Source organism: Hydractinia symbiolongicarpus, chromosome 2 (assembly GCF_029227915.1).
Source record: "Hydractinia symbiolongicarpus strain clone_291-10 chromosome 2, HSymV2.1, whole genome shotgun sequence".
Lineage (NCBI taxonomy): Eukaryota > Metazoa > Cnidaria > Hydrozoa > Anthoathecata > Hydractiniidae > Hydractinia > Hydractinia symbiolongicarpus.
In genome coordinates this window covers 18842140-18853219 of record NC_079876.1, presented here as the reverse complement: position 1 = coordinate 18853219, position 11080 = coordinate 18842140, and the positions used below count along the sequence as shown (strand labels likewise).

General features: G+C 34.2%; 1 protein-coding gene across 2 annotated transcripts; it reads left to right on the top strand.

Annotated features, from left to right (window-relative positions):
- Nucleotides 1-3948: 3948 nt before the first annotated feature.
- Nucleotides 3949-9801, top strand: LOC130629870 (uncharacterized). 2 transcript variants are annotated; one of them, XM_057443247.1, is made up of 3 exons: nucleotides 3949-4161; nucleotides 4501-4721; nucleotides 6285-9801. In XM_057443247.1, exons 2-3 carry the CDS (start codon nucleotides 4519-4521, stop codon nucleotides 7585-7587), a joined length of 1506 nt encoding a protein of 501 aa, XP_057299230.1. In that variant the 5' UTR covers nucleotides 3949-4161; nucleotides 4501-4518; the 3' UTR covers nucleotides 7588-9801. The 2 variants fall into 2 exon arrangements, with proteins under 2 accessions (XP_057299230.1, XP_057299229.1); XM_057443246.1 differs by having other exon boundaries at nucleotides 3949-4224.
- The last annotated feature ends 1279 nt before the right edge of the window (nucleotides 9802-11080 follow it).

Below are 11080 nucleotides of genomic sequence, written 5' to 3'. Positions count from 1 at the left end.
TTTCTAACAGATAAATTTTTAGAGGCTTTGGTCAAGACAACTAATGAGTACACAGACAAAACATTAATCATAGTCGACCATGTGATTATTATTTATGCAATCCTATAAAAAGTATTGAAGCAAAGCCTTGCTTTTCATGAGAAGGTCTGGAATCGTCCTACGCTATTTCAACTTTAGAAAAAAAAAACACAATTTGAAAATGACTGGCTAAGCAAGTTGCAGATGATACTGGATCATTTACCAGGCTATATTAGATATTATTACACCTGAACAGAACCTTTTCATTAACGAATCAAAGATGATGTGGCGAGGACGTTTAGTTTTTCGACAGTATATCAAGAACACGCACCACAATAATGGAATCAAATCCTCTGAGCTATGTACTTATTATGGGCTCGTCATAGTGTTGAAGGGGTTCAATGAAGTGCGCAATCTTGGACAAACAGCAGCCATAGTTCTGAAACTAATAAACCAAAGGGATGTGTTTACAGATAATTATTATAATTCAGTTGCTCTAACTGAATTTCTGTCGACGAAACGTACTTATGTGACAGGAACAATCAGAAAAGATTGGAGAGCCAACCCGAAAGCAACATTAGCAAATATAAAAGAAGGCGAGATGTAGTTGTTTGAAAAGGGAAAGGCAATGGGATGTCCTTACCATTTCAAATTTTGTATGTGCCAAAACTTGTCAACGTCACAAATCGTCTTGATAAAGAAAAACAGAAACCCAATATTGTTAGTGATTATAATGACTCGATGTCTGCTATAGACCGAAGCGATCAAATGTTATTGTACTAATCAGGGCTAAGAAAAACCTTGAGATGGTATAAAAAAGCTTGAAGTGCATATCCTAGAAATTTTTTTTTTACGAATGCATTTTACAGAAAATATTTTCCACTCAAGGTCATCTCGTTGAATTCTGTGACATTATCATCAAAGATTTGATTGATGAAAAAAAAAACGAAAGTCATCGAAACCGGCAGCCAACTTTCACTATTTGGAAACAGCAACCAATGCTTTTCTTGTGGTGGCTTGGTTCCGTAAAGTATACTCCACAAAGACGAACAAACATGAGTGCGTAGCATATTACTGATGTCTCATTTACTCCATCGCTTAAGGACCCCATACTTCTTTATCAAAACAGCAAAACGCTTTTTCTTCTCTATTGCCATTTTTCCCAATAATAAGAATTTCAACAACTATAAAAAGCTTGCAGTATTGTAGAGTTTAAAAATAAAATTATTATTTTCACAACTTTAATGATGTTCTGAAAGAAGAAGAAGTTCGTAAAAGAATCCTGCAAAGGAGTGAAGGTTACCCATTTACCATTACCATTACCATTGTCAGTAATAGGCATGTGCAAATTTCAAGCTGTGAAAGATAACCCATACAAGTGTGATTAAAGGGTAACTGGTACGGTATTTATTGCAGAAAAATTTTGCGGCATTTTAATTTTATGGTAGCATTATTTTGCATTTAAACCAATTCTAGTGGGGTTGCAGGCTAACTAACACGGTATTTATTACAGGAAAATTTGCGACATTTTCATTTTTTGGTCGTATTATTTTGCATTTAAACCCATTCAAGTGTGATTAGAGTGAGGGTCACTGGCATTGTATTAGTTTACCTGTAAACACATGCAGGTGTGATTAGAGTGAGGGTCAATGGCACGGTATTAACTTACCTGTAAACCCATGCGAGTGTGATAGAGTGAGTGTCACTGGCACGGTATTAGCTTACCTGTAAACCCATGCGAGTGTGCTTAGAGTGAGGGTCTCTGGCACGGTATTAACTTACCTGTAAACCCATGCGAGTGTGATTAAATTTTGCGACATTTTAATTTTGCCGACATGTTATTTTGCATTTAAACCCATTCAAGTGTGATTAGAGTGAGTGTCACTGGCACGGTATTAGCTTACCTGTAAACCCATGCGAGTGTGATTATAGTGAGGGTCACTGGCACGGTATTAGCTTACCTGTAAACCCATGCAAGTGTGATTGGAGTGAGGGTCACTGGCACGGTATTAGTTTACCTGTCAACCCATGCAATTTCAATAGAGGGTCACTAGCACGGTATTAGCTTACCTGTAAACCCATATGCAAGTGTGATTGGAGTGAGGGTCATTGGCAGGGTATTAGGGTATTATTAGTGAGTTGAGTTAGGGTCACTGGCACGGCATTAGCTTATCTGTAAACCTATGTAAGCGTGATTAGAGTGAGGGTCACTGGCACGGTATTAGCTTACCTGTAAACCCATGCGAGTGTGATTTGAGTGGGAATCACTGGCACGGTATTAGCTTACTTATTATTTAGGCTGTCTATATAGCTTGTAAACTTACCCTAAATGTATATGATAACTCTTCCCATGGATATTTTCCCACATTCTGCTCACTGCATAGACGTTCCATTTGCAAGGAGAATCATCTTTCTCAGAAAATCATATACTTTGTGCTTGCTGTGCATCTTGCTCTACTGAATTTGTTGTAGATACTCTTCTCTAGCTGACTGTGGATTATAAATCGTCAATTTCAAATACTGGTAGCCCAAGTTTATAAGTGTACCTTGTTCTGTTAGTAAAAGTTTTAAACAGCAAAATGCCGTAGCGCTTACGCCAATGTTTTTAGTTCAACCTGACCGACGTTACTAAAAAACTCATATGACTAAGATTAAATTGCGATTATTTATTTCTTCACCATTTCCTGGAATGTTGTGGCAACGTTCTCTCCAAACTTTCAGGTTTGCCAGTAAAAAGGAAACAAAACTTACAAACATGAGATGGCGAAGTTAAGAATTCATTACTAGATGCGACGGCACCACTATTATCTCCTTCGTCACAATTTTCGTTACTTTCACCGTTTTCTTTTGCGTTACATGTGGTTTATAAAGCGTAGCCAACTATTTACAATTTTTTTCTCTCTCTTAAATCTAATAGTTAAACCTCCTTCCTGTATCATCATGAAGTAAAATCTAGTATCTGAAATTTATTATTGAAGGAGGCGACTAAAAGGTGTGGTTGGTCTCATCTTGCCCCATGACCCAAGACGATTTAAGGTTTAACTAATACGGTTCAAAACAAAATATATACTACAAAATGTATTATTACATAATTGAATCAGCCTTTTGTAAAAATGAAAATGCACGCACCAAAAATTCTTCAACAATATAATTGGTTTGTGAAGCAAGATGAACAATAAAAATATATATGCAGTATATATATTTTGACGGCCTTTGATTAATGGGCGAAACCAGTTGGTGTCAAGATTGGTATTGTGTAATCCTTGTTGTGTGCGTGTGCGTGTGTGTGTGTTTTTTAATGGAAAATTTAATGAAATGACTCGTATATGTCTTTACATTATTTTGTTTACCTTGGCGCAGATAAGGTAAACAAAATAATGTAAACAGGATATACTTGTGTTTTTGAAATGATGAAAAATCGGTAAGTCATGCTGAGGCATGTTTATCTACCCGAACCGTTTAAGGAAAAAATTTTAAATACCAGAAGAAAATTTGCTCTGATTTGGCAAACTTTTTATTTTCCCTTCTGTTGAACCCATTGATTAACCTATATATTATTGATCAGGTGAAACAGACAAGCTTTTACTTACAACCATTGTGGAAATAGTTTTTTCTAATGCTATATCAAATAGTTGTTTTAAAAAATTGCTTCTGACGTGTACCTCAACTTCACAAGTTTAGACAGATTCCTGTAAAGAAATATCTTTCTTTGTCTTGGTTAATGACCTAAAGGTTATTTTTAACATTCTCAGAATTCTTGAATGCAAACACATGACTCATTTAAGGTCGGTTTCCACTAGGCTACTAATCGGCTTTTAACTTGCACGATTTTTAAGCGCCTAGTAAGAAAGTAAATGTATCTTCAGCGAGATAAAAACGCTTATTACATGCCACAGACACGAATTTAAATCAAATATTTTTAATATTTTTTAGGCGTTTAGGCGGCTTTTATTTGACATTTATTTTTTCTACTTTTGCATACAATGCAAAAAAAAAAAAGATTTAGCTCTAAAATGTTTCTTCTGTGAACGTTGGCAGGTATTACAGAGATGGGCTCGTAAGTGAGACGTTTAACGTACGTATAGCAGTTACCACCAATCAGACGGCTAGTGGAAACCGACCGTAACAGTCGATTGCTTTGCGGTATGTTATGATTCAGTACGTTTTAAAGAAAGTTTTTATATTTCGTTGACATAGAAAGCAAAGGTATGTTGTATAAAGTTTTTGACAAATTTATATTACTGTCTTCTTTAAGTTTTAATACTTTTGTCTGTTTAGTCAGTACGTTTCTAAAAAATTTAAAAAAAAAGTTTGCTTATTGAAAAAGGAGAAGCTTATTTTTCTAATAGGACATTGTAAATCCGTTCAAAATAATTTTACACCGTGTTCAAAGAGAGTGTCATCTAAAAAAAAGTTTTAATTTATTAAACACTAGTGACAATTGCTTATAAGGTTTGTAGGAATAACACAAACAAACTTTAGATTTAGAATTCATAATCGATGGCAGCGAATTTTACATCGTGTTTAAACTGTCAAATAAAGGAAGGTTCGAAGCGTTGCGTGCGTTGCAAAAATGCGTTTTACTGCTCTCGTGAATGTCAAGTACAACATTGGAAGAATGGCCACAAGAAATCATGTTTGGAGAAGGGGGAACTAGATGAAAATAAAAACGAGCTTAAGTCAGAGAATACTAAGAGTGTGATGTAAGTAATGCTTTATTGGCAGGTTATTCCAAATTATTAAGCGGAAATGTTTTGTTTTTTCTTTTCTTTCGTCTTGTATTTGCCGTCAAATACACAAAATTATAGTTTACTATTAAAAGTAAAGCATTCGTATTTAACTGAGTGGACTTTCCTGATTGTATCTACTTTCACATCATCTAGTTTGTCAACTTGTTTATGAAAAATACATTAAAATCCAAAGACAAAAGAAAATAATTACTTACAACAAACTTTGACCAGGTGTTTACATGTTACAACGTGAACATTTTTAATATTGCTTCGAGTACATGTAAGCTAGAAAGCTGACTAAAAACATGTAGTTGTAGTATCAACACAAATAATTTCAAAATATCAAGTAACAACATGTTGCAATTACGTATCTAGGTGTGCAATCACCACGCCATTATTAATTGCATATTTCATTAGCAATACTGACGTGGTTTCTTTATCAGCAGATATTAGATATTTGGAATAAGTTCGATAGAAGCTCTAAAGGGTGTAACAAAATAGCCTCGAGAAAGAAAGAAACTGAATGAGCTATACATTACCCAGTGAAAACCTTGTCCAATCATACCCTGCTGTGATAACTATGGAAAATGAGGGATGGTTGATAATGAGGAAGGTTGTTTCAGCTTTGAAAGGAATTTGAATAATGGTTGCGAGAACATTACGGTTAACATAGAAACGACGTTAATTAGACGTTGCGAGAGGTTGCTAAAACGTTAAAAAGTCGGAAAAGTGGACGTCGAATAAATTATCAATTTCAACTTTAAACAAATGTCTATTCAACGTCACATGCAGTTGCCAAAGGGAAAAACCCCTATCTGCAAGTTAAAACACGTTTCTATGTTGTAACATAGAAACGTGTTTTAACTTCATCTTTAACTTAATCTTGACCTTATTGACAGTTATAATTATAAGGTTTAAACTGAATATTAAAAAATAGATCTATAGTTTAAATTGATCAAAATCCTTTATTCTCTTCGAAACGTCAGGGCCCTTCCCTAAAATGGCTAAATTCTGAAATTCAGGAAGTGTAGGACTATTTTTTATGCTCATTTCTTGACATTGATCTTTGTACTCAAGCTATTGTATTTTTGATATTCACAAATGATATTCACATTCCCGGGGTTGCTCAGTCATGATAATGTGTCAACTATGGTTCACCTGATTGAATATTTTGATCGTTTTTTTTGATAGATATCAACTGATTGACTTATGTCTGAAGGAATTTTTTTATAGAAAATGACATAAACAACCAAAATCATAGAAAGATACTTATTCTGTGTATGCTACATCTGGCGTGCAACGCAGGGTATCGGCTAGTGTGTTTCAACAATTATTCGCGTTGCCATGTCAGTTAATTACTGTGACGCATCTAGTAAAACAATTTGTCATTCCACGAACATATACAACACGACAAATGGCTAAACCGATCCACTCTTTTGTAAATAGACTAGTTTAAATTAAAATAATATGTTTCCGCCGGAAACGTAAGAGTGCATCAAAACAAGAGACTGTAAACCCAGTCATATTTAATTTTAGGTCTGATGAGAAGGAGTTCACAGCTTGTTATGGCTGCTTACTGAGAGAGGCAAGCTTTCGTTGCAGCTGTTGCAAGAAACGAATGTACTGTAGTAGGGCGTGTCAGAAAAGCCATTGGAAGCACCATAAACAAGCATGTACTTCTCAACATCAAGAACAGAAAACTGAACAAATTCAATGCGGCAGAGGGGACGAATTATCAGCAGAAAATTTGAGAGAAGCTTTTAAGTATTTCTCGACAATGCCATCAAAACCTAAATACCTAAAAGACTTCCCGATTCCTAACTATCCTCTGGAATATCGACAAGTGTATCCAGATGAAGTAAACAGTTTTTTTCTTTTATTAAGTGCTTATAAAAGTCATAAAAATTATGGCAATGAAGAGCTGTTATTGAATACTATAAAATGGGATAGAAGTATCTATTTAAGAAGATATCGGGAAATTTCACCTAATTTATTCGATTTTCTGGATAGCAATCCACGCCCAGGAGACATATTTAAGAACCGTGTACAGGGCGTTTATCCTAAAGAAAGGTATCAGCTATTTCGAAACACGCCTGTGGCAGAAAAAAGGTTTGAATTTGGAAGGAAATATGTTTTTATTGGTTATGTTGATCTATCCCAACTTTTATTCAGCATATTTACTGGAGATACGTGCAATAAAGTGAAGTTCTTTGGATTTGACAAGTCAGAAATATGTGTGGCACGTTCTTTGATTGTTTACGAAATGATGAAACTTGAATTACGGCTCGATTCAATCCTAGAAGTTTGGTTTTCAACAGGCTGGTGCAATCAAACATTGAAAGATTTTAGAAAGGCATGTGCTAGTGTGATCACCACTTTGGGAAAAAACAAAGATTTAAAGAATTTGGTTGCTTATTGGAGGCGTACCACACTAACTTTAGAGGAAGCAATAATAAACTGGAAAGAAATGCATATGTTTGACAATCCATTTAAAGCTGTAAGCTGTTTGTTGCACAAGCAAGATCGTATCGAATTGTGTCGATACGAGCTGACTGGACAAATCTTTGGCCAATTGGGCGCACAGTGTCATGGTAATGTAACAATGTTTTCCATGCCGGATAAGTTTAAATGTTACAATTTGTTGGATGGTATTATTTTGGAGTCGTTTAGTTGCAGCAAACAGTTTCATTACGACGGTAACTTCTTCCGAAGTTTGGGAAGGTACTACAAATCGAAACTTGAAGTATTGGTGAAGTTGGTGGCAGATGGTAAAGTGGAGTGCAGGCTTCGCGTTATGTCAGTTCACTTGGAAAACAAATATGCCATAGAGCATATCTAATCGTTAAAACCCGATCACATAGACTGGAACAATGTGGCTGATTACATCAGGAAGGAGTCCTTTTTTAAACTTGCTTATGCTTGCTCGAATAAAGAAACGACCCATTCTTTGCATTTTATGAATTGGTCCACTCAGGTGTTTGGGACATTTATACTGGAGTATAAAAATCGTTTGGAGGTGCACATGGAGCACAAGAAGATACAGGACGGCTTTTTTAAGATGCGTCATGATCATGGATATATTCCATTTTTAAGAAAAGATGCTTTGGTCATTTATCCATGGAATATAAGTACAGACGTTCTTGCGCTTAAGTATCGCCACAAATTTTTGGAGTATTACTTTGACGTCGATGAATTTGATTTGAACATTACGGACATTTGTGGACCAGATATATGTAACTGTTTTCAAACAGTTAGCCAGATATTTACGTTATCTTTTGATATTAAGAAAAGAAAAATATAATATCAGGGCGAGAAACTCAATAATACGTAGTAGTTATCGCACAGTGTCGAGAAAAATATCGAAAATATTTTTTTGATTTTTTTATGTTTTCGATTACTTATTTTGCGAACCTTTAGGCGAGTAAAATGTACGAAAACTAAAAAACGAAAAAATATTTGACGATATATTTCGAAAACAAGTGCGATAACTAGTTTAGCATATAAACCGAGCATAAATCACTGTAGTTTGATTACTCGTAATATATTCATGTTAATTTAATACAACTATATATGTTAATATATAGTTTGTATTAAATTTAGTTTATTATATAATTATGATTTGAGTAGATTTTTTAACTTTTCCTTAAAATTGGTTGTTTTTTTTTGTTTAAGCCAGCCTAGAGAAGCAAAGAAAACATAGTCACGCAAAATGTTTGCATTATAGATTTGACGAAGTGGATTTTTGAAATATTAAAGTATAAGTATTGTTTTTTGTTTCATTTTCCTGCTAGGGAGAAGGGTGTTTGTTATTCAAAGTATACCAAAAGACTTTTGATAAAAATCATCTGAATGACAGTAAGAGATTATGACTAAAATTTCTGGACAACATGGTGTGTAATTGTTTGTCCATCAATACATAAAAATAGCCCCTACCTTTGATTATAGGGCCCCCACCATAAACAAACAAAAAGTAGTTTGTAATGATATTTGTGACATTATTGTTATAATAACAGAACTTTAGAATAGACTCGTGCCGTGCGTTTTTCTATGTTTTTTTTTCTGTTTTTTATGCTAATACTAACTTTAAAGTTAAAGGTTTGTAAGAATATACTGGCTTGTTTAAAAAGCAAACTGGTTATTTTTTACAATTGTTTCATTTTGTAGTACCGTTTTAGGCCTAATTAATTTTGCTAAGAACATCCAAAGTTACCGATATTTATAACTGCAAACTTTTTATTCGAAGTTGTGTGAAGTGATCTGCCGCTTTTATGAAGCAAGATTTTTATTTCTCTTTTTCACGACCATAACAATTTTGAAATAAAGGCTATTTTGAAAAGTTATCAAAAAGTATCAACTCGCGAGTATTCAGCAGTTGCTTGGCTGCGAAAGTCATTACAGGATGTGGACGTTGGCGTCCCAGAGATGGAGATAATGGCGCTGCAGACGTAAGAAACAATTAGAACATATTAAATTCAGATTGCATGAAACTAGTATAGAAATATAGGCTAATAGTTATTTGAAGGGACGAACTTAAAAATTTAGTCAATATATTTTAATGGAGGTTTATAGGCACAATGTTGCTGATGCTGGGAAAAACAACACCGTACTTTGATATAATCTGATGAGGATTATTTGGAAAAACATTTTATTTTAAATTACTAAAGAAATTCATAAATTTTTTGTAACTAGCAATTTAAAATTGGTTTTGTCACTGATAATGTGGTGAAAGATATACTTTCTTGGAAATTGGAAATTCGCGTAATGTTAGCAGTGTGTCTTCTTATCCAATGTCACTTTCACTCGTTCTATCGCACTTTTTTATTCCCATTTAAAGATTTTAACGAACGATTAGAAATCATCAATTTTAAACTCAAAAAACCATTAGTTCCACCATTATTTCAGAATTTTATAGAATCCTTGCCAAGTGAGTTACAAAAATAAAATACCGTAGTACTTTAAATGAACGCTGGGGCGTTAATCAAATCTTTTTATGGAGGTAGAAGTAAAGAAGGAGATTGAACTCTTTTGTTTCTATTAGAATCATCCGTGATACGATCAGTTGCAAATCTATTCATGTTGTCATTTTAAATTCTAGCGCGTGTCAGTTTTAGTAAATTTCATTGGTCGAAAAAGCAATCGAATGTTAATAAGCATTACGTAATTGATTAGCGGATCAAACAATAGTTCATTTCAAAATGGCTGATAAGTATTTGTGCTGAAGATTTACGTAATGTTATTTTTGTTAAAATCCACTGAAATGTACATTGTGCATGGATATCAAAGGGATGCTGATACAATAGCAATTTGAATAGAATTTTAACGCGCACTGAGAAAAGTTTAATCTCCATCTCTATTTCTAACTCCATGGTCTATTCAAGTTTAAAAAAGGGGGTGGTTAATAAATTTTATTATTTTGTTCCTTTCTTTTGCTGATTAATTAGGAATATTTTTCACATAATATCTACATCATCAATATTGTCATTGTCAATTACATTAACAGCGTCACCCATACCTTCTTCCCATATTTTATGGGTACTTATGAAAATCCTTATCGGTACAACTCAACAATTGCATTATGTCTCGAATTAACGCCTCTCTTATGGTGGAGCGTTTATTAGAGAGGGCGTCCATTGAAAAGGAATTGAAAGTGGGGCCTTTAATCTAGGGGCGTCCAAAAGAAGGGGGCGTTTAATCAAGGCATTGCAGTGAACAAAATCAAGTCTAAAAAAATTGGCACTTTATGCCCCCAAATTCAAGTTTTTCAGTTTAACAGAATTATTAATATAAAAACTTTCTTTTAAAGAAAATACACAAGCAATAAAGTTCAGGGCTTAAATGCGGGTAAACCATGTCGCATATCCAGGTGAAGCGCTGTAGTAAAGGTATACAGTATATTGCATAACGATTGAGGCACACACAGCATTATATATAATCTATTTTTAAAAAAATAACTTCCCCGCAACTTTGGGTGTAATATAAACAGAATATAAACAGATATTAACAAAATGTTGTTACCCTGTCATAGCAAAAACAATTGTGAAATTTCAAAGATTAATTGTGACGCTGGACTGAGCGATTGGTACAGATAAACCGTGTTTAACATCCGTTTAGACGTATTACCCTTTTCCAAAAAATATTTTCGCAACTGCGGTTTAAATACAAATATAGGAAAAGCCCGTTGTTACCCTATCCAACTGAAGCAATCACTCACTATTATATGATGCACCTCGTTATAGAGTTACTCTGCGGCAGTTATGGTCCTTGAAAAAATCAACTTATAAGCACCCATGCTGGCATTTTGCTAAATTATCAGAACACAAAGCAATTTTTGC

Bases quoted from the DNA above. Each gene is read 5' to 3' on its own strand.
- LOC130629870 (XM_057443247.1), top strand. From the start codon at position 4,519: ATGGCAGCGAATTTTACATCGTGTTTAAACTGTCAAATAAAGGAAGGT. The intron at 4,722-6,284 runs GTAAGTAATGCT...ATTTAATTTTAG, and splicing joins GAGAATACTAAGAGTGTGAT to GTCTGATGAGAAGGAGTTCA.